The sequence below is a fragment of the Salvelinus sp. IW2-2015 genome, linkage group LG24, assembly GCF_002910315.2.
Source record: "Salvelinus sp. IW2-2015 linkage group LG24, ASM291031v2, whole genome shotgun sequence".
NCBI lineage: Eukaryota > Metazoa > Chordata > Actinopteri > Salmoniformes > Salmonidae > Salvelinus > Salvelinus sp. IW2-2015.
The window spans coordinates 9016311-9038575 of NC_036864.1; the positions used below are offsets into that span (position 1 = coordinate 9016311).

General features: G+C 44.2%; 1 protein-coding gene across 1 annotated transcript in view; it reads left to right on the forward strand.

Moving 5' to 3' along the window:
• LOC111951396 (myotubularin-related protein 5-like) overlaps positions 1 to 22265 on the forward strand; it is a 95423-nt gene that overhangs the window by 61627 nt on the left and 11531 nt on the right. Inside the window, 23 exon segments of the mRNA XM_023969459.2 lie at positions 410 to 515; positions 3711 to 3843; positions 4036 to 4159; positions 5181 to 5294; positions 7954 to 8031; positions 8275 to 8388; positions 8632 to 8760; positions 8856 to 8954; positions 11287 to 11497; positions 11934 to 12046; positions 12227 to 12376; positions 12674 to 12742; positions 12866 to 13024; positions 13206 to 13486; positions 13768 to 13940; positions 14199 to 14272; positions 16018 to 16210; positions 16312 to 16439; positions 16651 to 16826; positions 18201 to 18337; positions 18584 to 18791; positions 19219 to 19415; positions 21159 to 21321. Of these exon segments, the coding sequence (XP_023825227.2) occupies positions 410 to 515; positions 3711 to 3843; positions 4036 to 4159; positions 5181 to 5294; positions 7954 to 8031; positions 8275 to 8388; positions 8632 to 8760; positions 8856 to 8954; positions 11287 to 11497; positions 11934 to 12046; positions 12227 to 12376; positions 12674 to 12742; positions 12866 to 13024; positions 13206 to 13486; positions 13768 to 13940; positions 14199 to 14272; positions 16018 to 16210; positions 16312 to 16439; positions 16651 to 16826; positions 18201 to 18337; positions 18584 to 18791; positions 19219 to 19415; positions 21159 to 21321 (3329 nt within the window).

Genomic DNA, 22265 nt, shown 5'->3' on the forward strand with positions numbered 1-22265 from the left:
AATGTTAAGACCCCCTCCCCCCCCCAAATCATCTCAACGTATGAAATCTGCCCTTTCCAAAAACGCAATGGAAATGTCCCTGTATGGACAATCTGGAATGTCATGGTATTTGACTCCACATAAAGGCCCATTTAATATGGTGGGCTGATTTGATCTGTGAAGCGCCATTGCTATGGGTTTCTCAGTTCAGCATAGGTCAGTTATCTCCTGTTCAGCTCTGAATGGCCGGTTACTGTGGAGTTCTAATGTACCTGCTAAACCCCTGTGATTCTTTCTCATCTGTGATTTCTCCTCTCCTCAATACACTCCAAACCCTCTGTGATTGTGCTGTAGTTGCTAATCCCCATTTTTCCAAGAATGACCGTTCACACTATCTGTTCTCTTTTTCCATGCGTCCCTCTCTCTCTAGAGGACTATAAAATTGGGTGGCGGGCGATCGAAGGTCATCCAGACTCCCATCAACGACTCCCTCCCTGTCAGCGGCAGCAGCGTAGCCCATCTCTTTAGACAGCTTGGTACACGCAAATCACAACCTGCCAGTTTATTCAAGCCCAGACCGATGGGCACCTTATGATCATGGATGTCAGTATATTTTCTAGGGACAATCAGAGTCCGATGTTCCCATCACACTAGGAATATGTTCCTTAGAGAGAGACCTTACCAATGGTTAATTGCTTAATGAATCGCAAATCACAGGCCTATATTTGATGAGTTGGAAAAAAAGGCAGGAAGGTGATGATATAAACTCAGCAAAAAAAGAAAGCACTTGTCAACTGTGGTTTATTTTCAGCAAAGCATGGGAAACAGTGTATAAACCTTTACAATGAAATCTTGAAGTTTGATTTTTACAAATTTATCTTTGAAAGCAGGGTCCTGAAAAAGGACGTTTCTTTTTGCTGAGTTTACTCTACTCACGTTCACAAAGTTTGGGGTCACTTAGAAATGTCCATATGTTTTTTGAAAAACAGCATTTTTTTGTCCATTAAAAATAACATTCAATTGAAAATCCCCAGAAATACAGTTGAACATTGTTAATGTTGTGAATGATCTCAATTGTAGCTGGACAACGGCAGGAAAAAAAAGAAGAAAAAAAAGGATATCAACATAGGCGTAACAGACGCGTCCTTTATCCCAGCTTTACCTTCCATTTCACTCCCTTTCCCGGTGTTCCATTTTCCATTTTGGCCATTTTCCGTTTGTGGTAGCTAATTCTTCTCCCTCAAGTTCCTATCATTTTAAAAAAGGTTCTAACTGCATTCCATTTAGACAATAACCACCCTTTCTTTTGCCACCATTAATGTCACGTTACACGCTGAAATTAACCTCGTGTTCCTGATTTAATAAGAAGCAAAAACGGGGCCTTCTTTAGACTAGTTGAGTATCTGGAGCTATCCAGCAATCGTGTGGGTTTGATCTCTTACCGGCTCAAAATAGTCTCCCAGATACACATAACTTTTTCTCTTCTGAAAACTTTCCTCCTGTCAGTCTTCCTTCCTTCGTCTTTGCTTCCTGCAGATTCACATTCTGCAATCGGCCCTTATTCCGCCTGCGAGATAATTGGCTCTTGCCCAAGAAACTGGAAGATCTCGTACAACGCCTTGTGTACCTCTCTACTCTTCTTCTCTCTCTTTACACCTCATCCCTTCCAGAACAGCACAAACTGGCCCCTAACCAAGATTAAGGAAAGAGGAGTGGAGGCCCGGTGCAGCAAACTGATGGCATAGAGGACAGTACATTAGAGTGTCTAGTTTGGTTTGAAACAGAACGCCTCACAAGTCCTCAACTGCAAGCTTCATTAAATAGTAACCCCGCAAAACACCAGTCTCAAACGGTCAACAGTGAAAGAGGGCGACTCCGGGATGCTGGCCATCTAGACAGAGTTCTCTGTCCCAGTGTCTGTGGTCCTTTTTGACCATGGTTAGTCTTTTTATTATTAGGCCAGTCCCCTGAGATAATGGCTTATTCCTTTGCACTTAAATGCCTAGAAGGCCAGCATCCGGAGTCACCGCTTTCACTTTTGAACGTTAAGAACTTGGTTTGTTTTGCGGCGACTATTTATGAAGCTGCTGTTGAGGACTTGTGAAGGCGTCTGTTTTCAACAAACCTAGACACTCTAATGTACTTGTCCTCTTGCACAGTTTGTGCACCGGGGCCTCCACTCTCTTTCTATCTGGTTAGGGCCAGTTTTGTGCTTGTTCTGTGAAGGGAGTAGTAGCAAACACAGCGTTGTAACGAGATTTTCAAGTTTCTTGGCAATTTTTCTTCGCACCCCCCCCTCATCATTCTACACACAATACCCCATAATGACAAAGCAATAACAGGTTTTTAGAAATTTGGATTAAAAAAAAATGTAAAGTATGAAATATTACATTTACGTAAGTATTCAGACCCATTACTCCAGTACTTTTTTGAAGCAACTTTGGCAGCGATTACAGCCTCAAGTCTCCTTGGGTATGAAGCTACAAGCTTGGCACACATGTATTTGGGGAGTTCCTCCCGTTCTTCTCTGCAGATCCTCTCAAGCTCTGTCAGGTTGGATGGAGAGCATTACTGCACATCTATTTTCAGGTTAGTCCTGAGATGTTMGTTCGGGTTCCGACTCTGGCTGGGCCACTCCTGTGTTGTCTTGGCCGTGTGCTTAGGGTCGTTGTCCTGGCTTCGCCCACCAGTCTGAGGTCCTGAGTGCTCTGAAACAGGTTTTCATCAAGGATCTCTCTGTACTTTGCTCTGTTCATCTTTCCCTCAATTCTGACTTGTCTCTCAGTCCCTGCCGCTGAAAAACATCCCCACAGCATGATGCTGCCACCACCATGCTTCACCGTAGGGATGGTGCCAGGCGTGACGCTTGGCATTCAGGCCAAATAGTTCAATCATGGTTTCATAAGACGAGTGAATCTTGTTTTTCATGGTCTGAGAGTTCTTTAGGTGCCTTTTGGCAAACTCCAAGTGGGCTGTCATGTGCCTTTTCCTGAGGAGTGGCTTACGTCTGGCCACTCTATCATAAAGTCCTGATTGGTGGAGTGCTACAGAGATGGTTGTCCTTCTGGATTATTCTCCCATCTCCACAGAGGAACTCTAGAGCTCGGTCAGTGACCAAGGCCCTTCTCCCCCGATTGCTCAGTTTGGCCAGGCTCTAGGAATAGTCTGTGGTTCCAAACTTCTTCCATTTAAGAATGATGGAGGCCACTGTTTTTGGGAACCTTCAATGCTGTAGACCTTTTTTCGTACCCTTCCCCAGATATGTGCCTCGACACAATCCTGTCTCGGAGCTCTACGAACAATTCCTTCAACCTCATGCCTTGTTTTTTTTTGCTCTGACATGCACTGTCAACTGTGGAACCTTATATAGGCAGGTGTGTGCCTTTCCAAATCATGTCCAATCAATTGAATTTACCACAGGTGGACTCCAATTTAAGTTGTTGAAACATCTCAAGGATGATCAACGAAAACAGGATGCACCTGAGCTCAATTTTGAGTCTCATAGCAAAGGGTCTGAATACTTATGTAAATAAGGTATTTCTATATGTTATAAATTTGCAAAAAAATGTAAGAACCCATGTTTGCTTTGTCATTTTGGGGTATTGGTTGTAGATATGTCTTCATGCCTGCATGTTWGATCATTTTGTTTGAAGATACATTTGATCTTTACAATCCCCGCAGTTGGTCTTTCCCTGCAGGTAAAGTGAATACTGTACCTCTGTTGCTCTCAGGTATAGTGAACGTCCTGTATCTGTTCTGTGCTGCTCTGACGGAACACAAAATCCTGTTCCTGTCCAGCAGCTACCAGAGACTAACAGACGCCTGCAGAGCACTACTGGCCATCATGTTCCCCCTCAAATACAGGTGTGTGTGTGTGTGTGGGTTTTTCATTGTAAAATAGGTTCATAGATGTCTTTTGTGAATTTACAGGGATTTGATTAACAAGATTAACAAGATATCTGTTAGTTTGGGTAATTTTGTGATTTCCTCACTTATCACCATCTCCTAATCTAATTCCTGATTAATCTGATTTCCTCTTGTTTTCCCTCCCGTCAGTTTTACGTACGTCCCCATCCTGCCGGGGAAACTCCTGGAGGTGCTGAGCACGCCCACGCCTTTCATCATCGGGGTCAATTCTTTCTTCCGTTCCGAGACCCAGGAACTGGTGGGGAGCATGACCGTATGTTCCAATCTACAATACTTMTTTTTGATTTATTTTCTATATCATGTTTATATATTCCGTCAGTGTATGCATTTGTAAAGCCAATCTGATGCCAGTAAAGACCRTCTTCATTCTGTGTTGCCCCCCCCATACTTTGACAGCCTGTGGTACGATCTTGATTATTGGATATGTTTGTCAGTTCTCTGGCCCTCTTTCCTTATCTATAATTMATCTCACTCAACAACCCAGACCTGCTGTGTTTTAGCCATCTGAAACCTCTTTTAGCTTAAATACCTCTCAGTACTAACACAACGGTCTTTGTAAACCATGCCAAGGTACGTTAGCAATATACATGTAACTTAAATATTTTCATTCTATATCCAGTTGGATGACTTAAAGTTTCCTATTGTAATTAAGGACTAACGAATGATTTAAGATGAATAATACTAATAATACATTTATTTTGTATATCGCTTTTCATTAGTTATCTCAAAGCTCTGAGGAAAAAAGAATACAAAACGATATTGAATAAAAACAAGGTACATTTTAGAATGAAGGCAGGTAAAATAGCAGTAGTGGGCTAGGCACTAAATACATTTCAGATTGGGACTAGGACTATGAAAAGACAGTCATTTTAGTGTCATGTTTCTGAGGTCTAGGTTAGGGTGCGTTAAACTACATGTGGTCCCTCGCCATGCTTTGTTATGTAATGACTTTTAACAACGGACTGCCTGTCTGTATAATATAGTATACTATACAGTCACATGGCTCTGATAGATCGATTGATTGTAAGGGGGTGAGAGGGTATCGCCTTGGCAACCCAACTGCCTGTTAAAAGGTACATTTCACTGCTGCAKTAGGTAAAGTTCTGTAATGAACAGCTGTTGACAGAAGCGTTTGTGTGTGTCTGTGGCTCTGTCAGTCACTACTGTTCTCAATCAGCACACTTAGCCTCATGTACAGTATGCAGTACAGTGATCACTTACAAGATCAATCAAAGATATCGCACTGACTGAGCCGTCTGTGTGTTGTTCTACAGTTGGACGTGATCATCGCTGACCTAGACGGAGGCACGGTGACCATCCCGGAGTGTGTCCACATCTCCCTGCTCCCCGACCCCCTCCTGCAGCAGACCCAGACCGCCCTCTCCATGGTAACCACCGTGACGACAACACTCACACCTCACCACAACACCCTTCAGACTTCTTTCTACACCTTCACGTCATACAGCTACATCGGAGTCACCAATACCAGTACAGCACGTTAACCCAACTCAGGGACTCCCACTATGCATTACCCTGAACCATGTACAGCTATAGTGGTTTAACCACAGCACCACATTGAGATGTTGATTTACTACTTCTGAACCAACTCCTTTTCTAAATAAGATCAAGTTCCTTATTGTAATCGAGCTTCTCACTGCCAGCACAATCTGGAAATTCCTCTTGTTAAGATAAGATCCTTGTTATGTAAAACGAATCTGATTTTCTGATTGGGCCTGCCTATCATTGGTGTCTGTGGCTGGTTTATGCTTTTGTTCCTATGTGGAGGAGAGCCATTGCTTTCCCATCATTAGCTACAACAAACAAATGGTGGCAGATTTTATTCAGATTTTATTTATTGAATGATTCTGGTTGATATTGTAAGCAATCATGTGTTTGTGGGAAATTACTTTGATCACAATCTTACATTTTAATTGTAAGGTATCGGAACTACCATTACACACCCCTATAAAACAATATCATATTTTACAATATTGAAATTACCCATGAGACTCAACTATAAAAACAATGCAGTCATGAACTGTTCATGAGGATATGTCTGTTTTTAGTTTCACAATTGGTGTGAGTTGGCACGTGCAGAGCTTACTGTAATACACAGTAGTCCAATAACGAATTATGAAAGAATGGATATTCCCATCTTCAATGAATGAAATGATACTACAATCTGGAGCCAAAAGAGGAGTTTTTTGTTTGCCTGTATGACATTGATTCCCACAGCCCAAACTGTGTGTGTTTGTGTTATCAGAGTTGGACCAGAGGGAGAAAATGAATTATAGAATCTGACATGCTGTCCCACATGAGAAATATTTGGGAACATATTATTCCCTCGATAAAAATGTCTTCCTCCCCTCATTTCTTTATCAGGWTAAGAGTCAAGTTGTATGTTTTAATATGATGGAACATTTGATATGGACTTGCGTAGATTACTCAGAATATTGCCAGACCGACATTGCTCGGAACTGCTCAAAATGCGTACTTMATTAGCTTTTTGGCACTTTTCTTAACTGTTATAGAAGAACCATTTTGGGTTGTTTTTTTGACACAAGTCCGTGGTGAATTATATATTAGTACATGTGACAGTATACAGTGTTAATGCTTTTGTAACTCTCCAAGGCTGTCTGTCTGAGGCCAATGGGGTTTATCTCAGGCTGGTCTCTATGATCTCTATTGGCTGGAGGGCATGAAACATGAGCCATACTCAATCTGCATKGTTACTAGCCAATCTGTTACGGCTAGACTGAACCGGAGAGGAGGAGGGAGGGACAAATGAGGGAAAGCAAGAAAAGGCAAAAGAGAGAGAATGAGACAGGGTTAGGCTRTTATTGTGTCCTCTCGGTCAGAGGTACATTGAAAAGGAGCTGCTCCTCAACCAGTATACTTCCCCCTTGTCCTTCATTACCATGTTTAAACATTCCTAGATGTTTGAAAAACAACACAGTGGAAAGAGCTAGGTACCAGCCAATACCTGCTCTGGTAAGTAATAGGGACTGTAAAATTGTTCCATCTCAGAACAACCAGTCCTGTGATGGGACCTGACCATTCTACAATACAATATACAGGCCTCTCCCACTTCCCTCTGTTCTGTCCTCCTTTCTTTTCTYCCCCCTGTCTCCCTCTGTCCTAACCTGTGTGGGCCATAGAGACTTGTAGTGCTGGCCCGGTGACCSTGCGTGGCTGGAATGAGACCAGAGCCCTGKAATGCAGGGMGAATTTCACTGGARGTGCTAGTCCTTTGTTGTGTCCTGAGTCAATAAAACACTTTATGTGCATGTGAYGTGTATGCACACATGCTTCCTTCCATAACCAGTGAAGCACAGTGTGTGTGATCGTGGGGTCCATTCCGCCCTGCATTTGTCTGTGCACTGTCAGTCTCTGTGCAGCGCTGTCCAAGCCTCAGCCCCCCAGCCGGCTCACATAACATAACAGGCCTGAGTCTAAGTGACCTTCACCCAGACCAGCACAGAGAGGATAATTGCAATGTGTGAAAAGCGATAGCTTTTGCAACTGGAGGGATAGTTAATTTGTTTAACCATCTGGAGAAGTTATGTGGGGGTTGGTGGAGTGTAATGTGTGTGTGGAGGGGGRTGGTGGGTGAAGGTTGATGCAGTGATGCTTCTAGAGATGGTTGGGCAGCAACCGTTGGGTGTGGGCTTATCTAGGTACTCTGCTGCTCTCTTCACGATTAGCTGAATTAATTCACCTCACCATCCCCAAACATAAATAGGACTGTGAATAGGAGATTCTGCAGCTAATTTAGTTAATGGGCTTTTGCTGCTTAGTCTGAAGCCACATCGGTCTCATTTATGAGAGGGGCTTCCAAGAATTCTCATCTTCTTAAAAGCTTCTGACAGCGTATTGTAATTTATGATACYCGATGAAGCGGTGTCCGAATGCCAAAATGTAGCAGCAGCTGCTGTAGGATTTATGTACTGAATAATATTGATGAACTGAACGGATGTAATGAGAAGACTGTTAGATGATATYTCTRTCCATGTTGTTGTAATGTGACTCYTGMCATCTTGTTTGTAGGTGTTGGACCCAGAGCTGGAGATAGCTGATCATGCCTTCCCCCCTTCCTCCACACAACCCTCCACACTCAAGATCCAGGTAATGTAGAGCCCTTCTRTCCCCAGTGGAAGGTGTGTGTGTGTGGAAAAAGAATTAATAAAATTGCTCTGGATAAGAGCGTCTGCTAAATGACTCAAATGTAAATGKGAGAAAGTCTCTGTCCCTTTGTTTGGGGCAATGCTGCAGCAAGGTCTCTGGATTTCTGAGCTTTCCCAGGCTTACTGTCCAGCTGTCCCATACTTACCCCTCAGTATGTTATAATTCCCTGTCTGTGTGTTGCAGGATAAGGAGATCCGGGCGGTGTTTCTGTGGCTGTTCGGCCAGCTGTTCCATGGCTATCGCTGGTGTTTGCACATCATCCGGATCCACCCTGAACCAGTCATCCGCTTCCATAAGGTACACATCACCTTCTACCTCTCTGAACTTAATTCCTAAGGTGATATATTACGTTGTGTTCATACAAGCCTGGAACTAACTACGGTCTTTATGAACACAATGGAATATATCACTTTAATGTCTGCCTGGAGGAGAAAAACATTTAGCTCTAAACAGACCTGCGAACTGTTTTGAGTCTAACACTTAGAAAGGAAGAGTGGAACAAGAATCTCAGGACTGATGAGAGTGTGTGTGTTCCTCCAGGCTGCGTTCCTGGGCCAGAGGGCTCTGACTGAGGATGACTTCCTGATGAAGGTTCTTGACGGTATGGCGTTCGCTGGGTTCATATCGGAGAGAGGGCCACCTTACAGACCCACAGACCTGTTCGATGACGTGAGCACCCCCCCCACACACACCTCCCCAATCAGTGGTAAAGATGTGAAGGAAAAAGCATTCTAACTTATGTTTTTCTTTTCCTGTGTCTACAGCTGATAGCCAATCAGGTGGAGCGTATTCGCCAGGAGGAGTGCAGCCCGCACAAAGTCATGAACCATATCAAGGAGCTGGCCGAGCAGCTCTTCAAAAACGTATGTTGTGCATAAAAAAATGAAAAACATGTTTATTGATTTTATTTATAGATGTAGGATCTTAATTTGAYCACCCTTTTGTTGCTTAGAATTTATGCTGATGAGCTTTGTGATTTGCGTAAAATTCCCTGAAAACCCACACTAACGTGGTTATTTTAACAGTATTGGCCGATTTCACGCCAGCATGGCCCAAGAATATTTTTGGTATCACAGATAGTTTTTTTGAAAATCATGATGAAAGTAGCCATTTTAGGCCCTTTTTAGACCTATACTGTACATGCCTCCTATAAGACCCTATGATCCGTGAACTGTACGTGATACAGACAACATCTTGGTGTCATTATACTCTTATAGTGTGTTTTAAAATATGGGGTATGTCTTGATTCTAAAATATAAAAAAATTAATTTATTCAACATTAAAACTACTATTCATATCTGAAAAGTACCCTTTTTGATTTTGTTTATTTTAATACATTGTTTGGAACCCTACTCTTAAAACACAAMGTTTCCAATGTGGGATCTCTGCTACTTTTGAAGAAATTATCAATTTTATACATTGCAATTGACATAATAGGTCATTAACAATCACAGCCTCATGTCGGATTGCACATTCAGCAAATCACCAGCAGAGGGAATTCCCTTTGAATTCATTTCCCCATTCATTGTATTGGTGRTGCTCATAAAATGTATCATAACTTTAAAAGTAGCAGAGAACCCACACTGGAAATTTGATGTACTTGTAGGCAATGTTCCCTCTATGCTCTGCGCGTGCGCAGCTCCCCCGGGAYTGCCGCGCAGAAGAAATATCAGCTCGCACAGAGAAGCACGAGATTGAACTTCACTYAACTTTCTAGTTTTCCCCTTTAGTTAACACTATCAACAAGTCAGTCCCATACTCTACACAGACTGGTGCGCCATAACCAATCAGAGCTGCAGTATCCCTATATGCAAATAGATCATTGCCATATATGGAACTGTGCCATTCCCTTTTAACTGGACTGTGTTTACAGCATGAGTGATAGTGAGTAGATGCGCTTGTTTTGAATGTGTCCAGGTGTGTACATTTGTTCTTATTCTTGGCTATTAAATGAGTTATTAGCCCAGTTATAGCACATTTCTAGTCAGCAATGGYGGAGTGGTTGCTTCCTGCAAGAGAACAAAATGTGTGCAGTTCTAGACCTCTTTGAAAAGCAAGTCAGATAAAGAGCTTTTTTTCTGTCTTAAATGGGCAGTGTAGTATTTTGAGACAGGCTTGAATAAGCTAAGTAGCCAATAGACAGAGGGTAGCATAATTTGTCTTATTCTGTGTTATAATGGTATGGGAATAATACATTTTATATCAAACACAACATTTTCAGTCACCTTGTTGTCTGAAGGACAWGTGCATAAACAGGTTATTGGCAATCCCTACATGTATTCTTTTAGTCTCATGGAATGTAGGCCTACGTTGGACACCACACATTAGCTGCTATTGTAGCCTGAATGATAGAACAGCTATTTCCATGTTAAAATGTTTTGGGATGCATTTTCTCCATTGTTTTTGATGGTAGGCCACYCTGGTAGGCCTACATTATAATCAAATATCCACAGTAGCCTACATGGCCACTGTTAACTGTATTTTAAAGCAAGTCCAGCCTCTGTGTTCACAGTAAACGTGCACTAGGAGTTGCACAGAWTTTTCACAAAGTTCAAGTTTGTGCTCAGCAGACCTGAAATTTGTTAAGTGCCTACATTTTTGGGAGGTAACATTGCTTGTAGAGTATATTGTTTAAAACRATGTCTAAAAATGTTGAATAAATTCATGTGTAAAATTGTATTTCAGAAGGTAACGGTACTCCACATTTTCGAGAACACTATAAGGAAGTATAATGACACTAAGAGGTATGTCTGTATCATGTACGGTTCACGGATCATTGGGTCTTACAGGGGAGGCATATACAGGTCTAAAAAGGGCCTGAAATTTTCACTTTCAGGATTTTCTCAAAATGGTTTGTGTTACAATGTACGAAGAGTATCAACCATCCTTCCTCCCAATAAAGTTTCTATGAACAATCTGAGATACCCAAAATATTTTCGGGCCATGCTGACATGGAATCGTCCTATTGCACTTTTCATGAAGCCTACTTTTGGCCAGCTAATAACCTAACCACCGATCAAGTAACATTATGGACTAAGCGTTCAAATCCTGTTRCTGTGACAATATAGGTCAAATTAAGATCCTCCATCTATGTAATGTAGTAACTAAAATAACAGGAGACCACTTACCTCTTTTCTTTGCCCTTTCTCCCCCTACACCTTTATGGTCTCCCCTTTTTATTCTCCCCCCCATCAGGAGAACCCGTACCCTGCCGTGGCCATGCATAAGGTGCAGCGGCCAGCTGAGAGCCCTGGTCACAATGACCCCAAGAACTTGGCTATCTTYCCTCCGCTGGACGACGTTACGGTCCAGCTCTTCATCGACCACGCCGCCGCCAAGCTCCAGACCGCACCACCCGTGGTCAAGGCCGAGCTCAAAGGCATGGTGCCCTCCGGACCCCCACTGGGTGAGTGTGCCAAGCTGGTGGGAAAGACTGATTGGAGGGGGTTGATGGGGATAGTGTGGGCTGGGGGGTGGAGCAGTATAGGCATGAGATGGTGGGATTAAGTAGTGCAGTGAATGGACGGTTGAAAGACTGATGTAAAGAGGCTGATCCAGACACAGACAGTCCTCCAGACAGGCCACTGTGTTAGATAGGAAAAACTCTGTGTGACCCTCTCAGCATGCGTTTAACTGAGCTGGATTCAGTGTAGCTTCAGTATAGACTCATGAGTGTGTCGGGTCCACCAGACAGTCCTCCAGACAGGCCCCCCAGACAGTCCACTGTGTTCGGACAACCTCTGTGTGACCCATCTATCTCTCAGTGTTGGTTTAATTGAGCTGGATTCAGTGTAGACTGATGAGTGTGATGTAATAACCACTGAGTCGTGGTGTTCCTCCAGGAGACATTGTGGACAGGCATGGTCATGTCCTGGCTAACAGCGCTCGCAGGCTGGAGGTGGTCAGGAACTGCATTACCTACATATTTGACAACAAGATGCTGGAGGCCAAGAAGGTGAGAGACAAGGCCACAACAGCATCTCAGTGCACGGCCATTTTGGAATGATAAAGGTGTTAACAATTTATAGCTAGTTTAGAGGTTTGACCTACATGATAGTCTAGTGATAAAAAAATATATATATAAAAATCCCTTCCATCTCCTAATGTTGTCCTGTGTCTGCAACCCCCCCCCCAGCTGATGCCAGCGGTACTGCGGGCGTTGAAGGGCTGGGCGGCCAGGGTGTGTCTGACCCAGGAGCTCAACCAGCACGTCCTGCAGAACCGAGCTGTGCTGGATGACCAGCAGTTTGACTACATCGTCCGCATGATGAACTGCACCTTACAGGTACATGCCGACGCCACAGAAAATTCTCTCCTCTTCTACACAAAGTTCTATTGTAGACCGCAGCACACAGTCGGGTTCAGTACATAGAACGGCTGTATTGAAGGAGTTCCTAAAGAAATAACGTTAACTCCTTTGGACTTTTTCAAAACAGTACCATGCTACCTAGTTTTACACTGCAATGGAGGCCTTTATATTTTCATAAGATCACGCACTGAATAATGGAGCCTAATCKGTGGTGTGTTTGCATGGCTGACATTGAGAGAGTATGGTGATGTTGACCTCTATTCTCCTACTCAGGACTGCTCCCACATGGATGAACACGGTATTGCAGCCATCCTCCTTCCCCTGGTCACGGCCTTCTGCAGGGTAAGTCACAAAAAACAAACAATCTCTATTCAACACAAAAGAAACAAATCATTGTCCTTTATCATAGCTTTAAAGTAGTCTGTTTCTAAAGCTTCTGTGTGGCCTTGTGTGTTTGTCTGGCAGAAACTAGGTGCGGGCATCACCCAGTTTGCCTACAGCTGTGTGCAGGAGCACATGGTGTGGACTAACATGCAGTTCTGGGAGGCCATGTTCTACAGTGATGTCCAGAACCACATCAGAGCCCTGTATCTGGAGGCAGACGGGGGGGAGCAGTCCACCTCTGTAAGAACAGACCCTACAATTACACAACAAGCAGAACCTTTTTAAGCTAACGCTCCTGTATATTAGTATCAAACACAGTAATGAAAACACAACCGAGGCCTTTTCCTTGATAATGGTACTTAGTCCTTGGAGTACATCCATACATTGACCCCATCTGATCTTTCCCCTTCCACCCCCCCAGTCTCGCGGTCAGCAGGAGTCTGGTCCAGCAGCGGGAGGTCAGGAGCTGCTGGGTGCTCTGGAGCTGGCGTCAGAGCAGAGCAGGCTGTGGCCCACGCTCAGCAAGGAGCAGCAGAGTGAGCGCGTGCAGAAGGAGGAGAGCACAGTGTTCAGCCAGGCCATCCACTACGCCAACCGCATGTCCTACCTGCTGCTGCCCCTGGACACCAGCAAGAACCGCCTGCTCAACAGGTCCGGGATAGGGGATGTGGAGAGTGTTAGCAACAGCTACGTCACCAACAGGTATACCAACAGGTGGGGGACGCACGCACACACACACACACACACACACACACACACACAACAACAACAACGAGGCACACACGTGTACACACAGACAGAAAAACATACCCAACAGCTTTCTCACTAACAGACATGTTAAAAACAGCTTATCAAACAGTGGGCAGCTTTGTAACATCTTACAGTGGAACCAGCAACAAACGTATGCCTAGGGATAAGACTTTAACATTGAAGTTCAAGCTCATATTGGTCGTTCCTAAGATGCCTTTGTTGTTTTTGTTTAGCATTGCTGGCAGCATGGCGGAGAGCTACGACACAGAGAGCGGCTTTGAGGACGCTGAGAGCTCTGACGTGGCCAACTCTGTGGTGCGATTTATCAACCGCTTCGTAGACAAAGTGTGTAACGAGAGTGGGGTGACCAACGAGCACCTCAAGGCACTACACACCATGATACCAGGTGGAACCTCCATTTTGTGTTTTTGGCGCTCATGTTGTGAACTTTCCTTGACAGATCAGGGTTGTATTCATTAAGCACTTAATGGAAGAAAAGGACTGACGGGGAGGGATTCCCTGAACTTGTCCAATAAGAAACACTTRTTTTAGTTTTGCTACTGTGTTCCGTAATGAATATGACCCAGGTTTTCTCAAGAGTTCAAATTGTGTATTAGGAGAGAGTTTTAATCAGTTTCTCTCTCCCCCTCCTGTTGTTCCACAGATATCGTTCAGATGCACATCGAGACGCTGGATGCAGTCCACAGGGAGAGTAAGCGACTGCCACCGATCCAAAAGGTAACCAATTCCTTATTTTACATTACGCTGGACAAAAGCCACGCAGAGCCCAGGCCAGCTCCGCCCAACCCCCTCTGCACCAATCCCTGCAGCTCAGTGTCACAGTGCCACGCCCACGGCAGGTACGTCTGTCCCAGCGACAGCACCATGTGTGACTCACACTAATACGTCTGAGCAGTGCATGCTGGGTTGATGTAGTTCCCCTCCTCCTCTCAGAAGCCGGGGTCTCGTTCAGTTGGAACTAAATGCGAGAAAATGTTTTGAAAAGGWGGTGGTACTACCTGACTTTGTCCAATATGAACAAGAATGTGGATTTTCTGTTTCATTACATGTTCTCCAGTTGGTGCCTATTGAACATGAACCTGGTAGATGACAACAGCCTGAGCAGTGCATGCTGGAGGTTGTAGTTCTCAGTGACCTGGTTGACTACAGCATGTGTCACTGACTTGTGCCTTCAGACAGAAGGGTGCAGTTTGCTCTGGTTGTTCTGTGGAGTTTTCTGCCAGCAGTTGGAGAGGGATGGTAGCTTAGCACGGCATCATTGGCATGTCTGCTGTGTTAATGGCAACTAAGCAGTGTCCTAGCATATGCATYAACCAAGAGCTCAGGGATGCCCTGTATCAGATATCAGTCTAATTGGATCTCACCTTTTGTGAGTTTTCTGTGTTTATCCCATCTTATAATACCTCAGAGAGCGCCTCACATTTGACCTGATTCCATCTCCCAGAATGCTCTAGATTTTTCCCCCCCTGCGTGAGCGTTCATATCATATGAATTCCAGTTAAATCCTCTCCCAATGAGCTGGACCCAGGGTATTAGCTGTTGCACAACACATTATGAAATGGGTTACAAARCGAGTGCCTTCATTTTCTATTATGAGTTGAGCTGCTCTGTTTGGTGTAGTTGCCCCAGCGTAGGCCTCTACCAGGGTCGCTCGGGACAGGAAATTATGTCAATGCCCTGAGCCAAATGGTCCATAGGTCTTTAACAGAAACTGGACCTGCCGTTTTTCATACCTCTCCATACATCCAAGAATGCTGTTAGATGATTTTGTGAGAACAATTTGAGAAAATATACAAATGGTTGTTAAACATGTTACCTCTTTCTAARGGGAAAACCCTAAACCACTCAAAATTGCCATTTATATGATACCAGTCTTAAGAGATTTGAATGGTTTCATATCCAACTTTATAAAAATAACCACAAACATGGCTGTATTTTCCCTTCTGCTTGTTTTACTTGTTGAGCATCAGGGTTGTCTTTGCCAAGATCCCACCAGCCAATTGAGATTTAGGCAAACCGTTTATGTTATGTAACATTAACAAAAATAACAAATTGCAATCAAATGTCTCCATTTTGATGTCTCTGTTTTCAACTGTCTGTCGTGATACATTTGTGCTTCAACATGCATCTGGATTGACGTGTGCCATTTGTTGTGGTGAATTTGCTCTAATTTGGAAATATAGAACCACCAATGTAAGGATGGCTTATACATTTGAGTTCTGTTGGACATAGAGCACTAACAGCTCTTCTACTGTCTCTCTCTTTCCCTCTCATCCTTACCTACCATGTCCCGCTACTCAATCTGCTTTCTTTTCTCCTTCCATCAATTATCAACTCTTCTCGTTTCTTTACCCCACATCTACCTCTTCCTTCTCTTCCTCTGCCCTCCCTGTCTCTTCTTGTCCCCAATCTCTTCCCCCTTTCCTCTTCTCTCCTTCACTCCTCCCTCTCTCGTGCTGCAGCCCAAGCTTCTGAGGCCCATTCTTCTGGCGGGGGAGGAGCTGGTGATGGACGGCATGCGGGTGCACCTGATCTCAGACGGCCGGGAGGAGGCCACGGGGGCCTTGGGAGGTCCACCCCTCCTCCCTGCCGAGGGGGCCATCTTCCTCACCACCTACCGCCTCATCTTCAAGGGCACGCCTAACGACCCGCTGGGTAAGAGGGTGTTGAAAACACAAACATGCACACACATGTTAGCAGTAATACACACATGCACACACACTTTCTCTCTAACCCTGAGTGTTGTTGCTGTGCAGTGGGTGAGCAGGTGGTGACTCGGTCGTTCCCCATCGCCTCCCTGACTAAGGAGAAGAGGATCTCTGTCAGTCTGWCCATGGACCAGTTCATACAGGAGGGTCTTCAGCTACGCTCCTGCACTTTCCAGGTACACCTCTACCCTCCATCCTGCCACCCTCGTATCCATCACCCTACTGCCTAAACACCAGGCCTTCATAGCTTCTCCTCCCTCAACCCTGCTACTCCCACCCCCCACTCTCATTCTGCTTTGTAACTCTCTCCATTTAAAATTTGACAGAACACTCATTCATTTGTGTTTTTTTGACACTTCTCCCAATATCGCACTCCTCCTCCTGTAGCTGCTGAAGATAGCGTTTGATGAGGAGGTGGCGTCGGACCTGGCCGAGGTGTTCCGGAAGCACATGCACAAGCTCCGCTACCCACAGCACGTCCAGGGAACCTTCGCCTTCACCGTGGGCCAGAGTGGCAAGACGTTGGTCGAACACAAGACCAAGGACAAGAACCAGTCAATAAAGTAAGACAAGACCGATATAACGAACACGCACGTCAACCACAAGAACCAAAACAACACTAAAAGGAAACAGGAAGAGCATACAMATGCCAAACACATTTCAACTCACATCAGCGTTGTATAAAACGTCAGTACCGYTCCAGTTTTATCGTCAGTCGGCAGATTATTAGTAATGAGAGAGTGTAAATCTGTAAGACGTTTCACTCCTCTCACATCCTCCAGGTCAAGTACAGAACATCCAATTAAAAAGCGCTTACTCACTAAAGGATGTGGGTCACAGATGACRCCCCAGCACTGTAATGTGAGCTGAATATCAGGCCTGCCCCAAGCAGCAGCCTCTGGAGATATAGTAGTCCACATTATTGMCCTACATTTCATAACCGTCCTGACAGTTTAGAATATATCCAAACCTTGGGCGTTTTTATCTGACGGTCTCTGATTTAAAGTCAGTGTCTGGTGTGATGTATTCATTAAACAGGTTTCATAGACCTTCTGCTTGCGAGTGTAAATGCTTCAGTGAGTGTGAACCCTTGTTCTTGTGTAACCACAAATGGTCCATATAGCATGCAGACTGTTTAGTTCTGCTGGCTGCACACTGACTTATTCCAGGCAGGGTCAGTACAGAGGAATGCAGCTTCACATCCTACACTCTATTCTGTCCACTGTCACTGCCAGTAGACCCCCAGAGTTCCCTTTTACTTTATCATCCCCCACTCTCTCTCTCCCTGTCACTAATTTTYCCCCTTCTCTCATCTGGGGTATGAAAAGAGCACAAGCTCTCAGAGAGCTGGCTTCTATCTGTTGAGTAATGCAGCAGTGGAAACAGTGATGGCACCTCCATGTTTGTCCCTGGTGTTTCCATCTCCTCCCCGAGTCGTCACGCCACTAAAAGACTCCATTCATTCACTGATATTAACYTCACGACAATGCGGGCCCAACCCCCCTGCAGCAGTGAGCAGGCACAACTAGCAGTCTTTTTAATGCATTCATTAGCTTTAATTATGCATACAGACTACCGCCGAGTCTGCATTAGGGATGTGCCTTGGATTTAATGAACTGGTTAATTAAACTTCTAAGTACCCAGTCAGTGCATTTGTACCTTTACATTTCTAACCAGGGTTGTATTCATTTGACATGAAATGGAAGCAAACAGGCCAAAACAGGGAGGTGCGATCTAAACTTGTTCAATAAGAAACGCTTGTTTTCATTTTCTGTTGCAAAGTGTTTTGCTATGGTGTGCCCAAATGAATGTGACCCAGGAAGTAGAAGTCATAAAGTTTAGCTTTAACTGAAGTTAACTATGTTTTGAACCCTTTTACATCTCTCTCTTCCCTCTCTACTCCTCCTCTTCCCTTTTCTCCCTCCACCCTTCCAAAGGACACTTTCCAAAAACCTGGTGAAGAGCGCCAAGAGGACGATCGGTCGACAGCATGTGACCCGGAAGAAGTACTCACCTCCCACCTGGGAGAACAGGAGCAGCCTGCAGTCAGAGCTGGACGAGGATGAGCTCTCCGGTAGGCCATGGTGTTGACAACTCAAGYAGCAACGTCAAGGTTTAGGGTGGCATTTTGACTTAAGATCCACGCATTCCACGCAACTGGTGCAAGATCCACGCATTGACATAAATACATGTTTTATGTGAAAGTCTTGAGTTGCTGTTTAACTTTCAGAAATTAAAATGTTGAATGGTCTCTACAGTGTTTGACCTGATGTAGTAGACCAGTGTACACTGTCTCTGACTGTCTGTGTGTCTGCTACAGTCTCAGAGGAGTTGGACCAGGGCTCCCTCACCCTGTCTTCCACCATCCGCTCCTCGGACAGACAGACCATGAGCAACGTGGTAGAGCGCGCCTGTTGCCGTGACTATCAGCGGCTAGGACTGGGCACGCTCAGTAACAGCCTGACGCGCTCCAAGAACGAGCCCTTCCGCATCTCCACCGTCAACCGCATGTACACCGTCTGCAGGAGGTAAGTTCACGGTCCAACCGCAGATAGAACATGTTTTTACGACGGGTTCACCGCCAAATCTCATGTGGGACTCACAAAAAACACGCCCCTTCGATACTCTTCGCTTTTAGGGAATCTCAATTGCATGTGGTAGGTTTATGGTCAAACCGTATATGGACCATGTTTCAAGTAACTTCCTGAGTTTAGTCTAAGTTTTGGATTCTGGTTGAATGTACACGTTTGATCTTGACATTTATATAAATCAACATTCACTCGTTTTACTTTGATGGAACTTGATATGCAGTGGGCCAATGAACAAATATATTTAAACACATGACATTATCTTGTGGTCATGACATTCTGCAGTGACATGAACAGAATGTCATCTCGACCCTAACTCCCTCTGCTCGCTCTCGCTCTCTCTCTCTCTGTCTGTGTGTGTTACCAGTTACCCCGGCCTGTTGATCGTGCCCCAGAGCATCCCAGACTCCACCATCCAGCGCATCTCCCGCTGTTACAGACAGAACCGTTTCCCTGTGGTGTGCTGGAGGAACTCTCGTACCAAGGCTGTGCTGCTGCGCTCTGCAGGCCTCCATGCTAAGGGAGTGGTGGGCTTCTTCAAGTCCCCCAATGCCCCCAGCGCCGGTACGACACACACTAAAAGTTAGTTAGATGGTGTCTTTAAGGGAATGACTGGGGATGTTGGGCTTTGTTTAGGAATAATAAAACACGCCAAACCACTCCAAAGCCAGCTACAGTTGAAGTCGGAAGTTTACATACATTTAGGTTGGAGTCATTAAAACTCGTTTTTCAACCACTCCACACATTTCTTGTTAACAAACTATAGTTTTGGCAAGTCGGTTAGGACATCTACTTTATACATGACAAGTTTTTTTTCCAACAATTGTTTACAGATAGATTATTTCACTTATAATTCACTGTATCACAATTYCAGTGGGTCAGAAGTTTACATACACTAAGTTGACTGTGCCTTTAAACAGCTTGGAAAATTCCAGAAAATGATGTCATGGCTTTTAGAAGCTTCTGATAGGCTAATTGACGTCATTTGAGTCAATTGCAGGTGTACCTGTGGATGTATTTCAAGGCCTAACTTCAAACTCAGTGCCTTTGCTTGACATCATGGGAAAATCAAAAGAAATCAGCCAAGACATCAGAAAAACAATTGTAGACCTCCACAAGTCTGGTTCATCCTTGGGAGCAATTTGCAAACGCCTGAAGGTACCACATTCATCTGTACAAACAATATTACGCAAGTATAAACACCATGGGACCACGCAGCCGTTATAACGCTCAGAAAGGAGACGTGTTCTGTCTCCTAGAGATGAACTTACTTTGGTGYGAAAAGTGCAAATCAATCCCAGAACATCAGCAATGGACCTTGTGAAGATGCTGGAGGAAACAGGTATATATCCACAGTAATACGCTATAKCGACATAACCTGAAAGGCCGCTCAGCAAGGAAGAAGCCACTGCTCCAAAACCACCATAAAAAAGCCAGACTACGGTTTGCAACTCCACATGGGGACAAAGATCGTACTTTTTGGCGAAATGTCTTTGGTCTGATGAAACAAAAATAGAACTGTTTGGCCATAATGATCATCGTTATGTTTTGAGGAAAAAGGGGGAGGCTTGCAAACCGAAGAACACCATCCCAACCGTGAAGCACAGAGTTGGCAGTTGTGGGGGTGCTTTGCTGCAGGATGAACTGGTRCACTTCACAAAATAGATGGCATCATGAGGRAGGACAATTATGTGGATATATTGAAGCAACATATCAAGACATCAGTCAGGAAGTTACAGCTTGGTCGCAAATGGGTCTTSCAAATGGACAATGACCCMAAGCATACTTCCAAAGTTGTGGCAAAATAGCTTAAGGACAACAAAGTCAAGGTATTGGAGTGGCAATCACAAAGCCCTGACCTAAATCCCATAGAAAATTTGTGGGCAGAACTGAAAAAGTGTGTGCGAGCAAGGAGGMTTACAAACCTTACAAGCTGAAATAAATCATTCTCTCTACTATTATTCTGAMATTTCACATTCTTAAAATAAATTGGTGATCCTAACTGACCTAAGACGGGGCATTTTTACAAGGATTAAATGTCAGGAATTGTGAAACTGAGTTTAAATGTATTTGGTTAAGGTGTATGTAAACTTCTGACTTCAACTGTATATCAGTAGCAATTTAATATGGAAGTATAAGTCTCAACTCATCAGAAACAATGAGCAAATAGACAAACACTTTAGATGCATTGAAATGCACAGCATGTCCCTTATAGCTTGAGCAGCATTTTTTAGTCTTCAGCATTTTATACCCAGCATGCAAAGCTGCATAAACCAGTGGTGATTGACAGTTGTGACCCTTCCCCAGGCCCCTCCCAGGCCGACTCGACCAGCCTGGAGCAGGAGAAGTACATGCAGGCGATCATCAGCTCCATGCCCTCCTACTGTGAGCCCAGTGGCAGGAACACACTCGGCGGCTTCACCTCCACTCACATGAGCACCTCAGGTAGGACACACACATACACATCAGGGTTTCCGTTTGCCAGTAATACCTGGCTTTTGTCCCAAAAAAATGTACGAGAAGATGATAAATTGGCACCGGCCAATTGTCCCACAAAAAAATAACATAATCCCATTTCAAAATAATGCTTTTTAGCCTATTCGTTGCTGTCAATGGAAATACATTTGACCGGATCATGCTTATCRGTCTATAGGTTAATTTGCATAATTTCATGGAATTAATTTGGGATGTGTTTATTTTCTTTAGTCGTTATGATTCTTATTTATCACACGCACATACAGATACAGAGGATTTTTTTGGGGGGGGGAATATCTGTAAAACAGCGCCAGAGCTTTTATATGCCCAATCATTGCACAACAATTTTAAATGCAATTACGTGTTAACTGTTTTGATAGCCAGCATTAAAGAGCTACTATTTTTATTTCAATCAACTTTCTTTCATTGTCCAGTAGCCAAAAACACAATCCTAATCATATTAGCAATCCATGCTAGTCGTTGCATCTTTAGATCTCTGATGTGCTGCAACAGTGTTTTTCCGCTAATTGCATTATGGAACTAATATTAGCGTGTAGCCTATAACTGCCGTGTGCGCATTGCTGCGCTTATAATGTGAATAAATAATCGTTTATCAACATTTTAAGCTAAACCTTCTGATCTGTGCATGAGCCTCGATGCTTTTAATTTTGATGTACTGGTTGGATGCATTTGGGATCTATTTTCCCAGTCTGTTTGGAATAGGCCATTTATTTCTCGCACAGAACSACAAGCTGACAAATAGAATAGGTAAAATGTTCTGCAATGGTGGACAGTAGATTGACACAGGCTAGTGATTTTCTTGTTCCTTACTCGTCTTGTTAGCTGAGGAAAAGTGAATGTGGACCGTTGTTCTAACATCTTCAAAGTGCGCTTCGGAATTCGGAAGGACGCGAGCCGTTGCATCCTCGAGTTGCATGT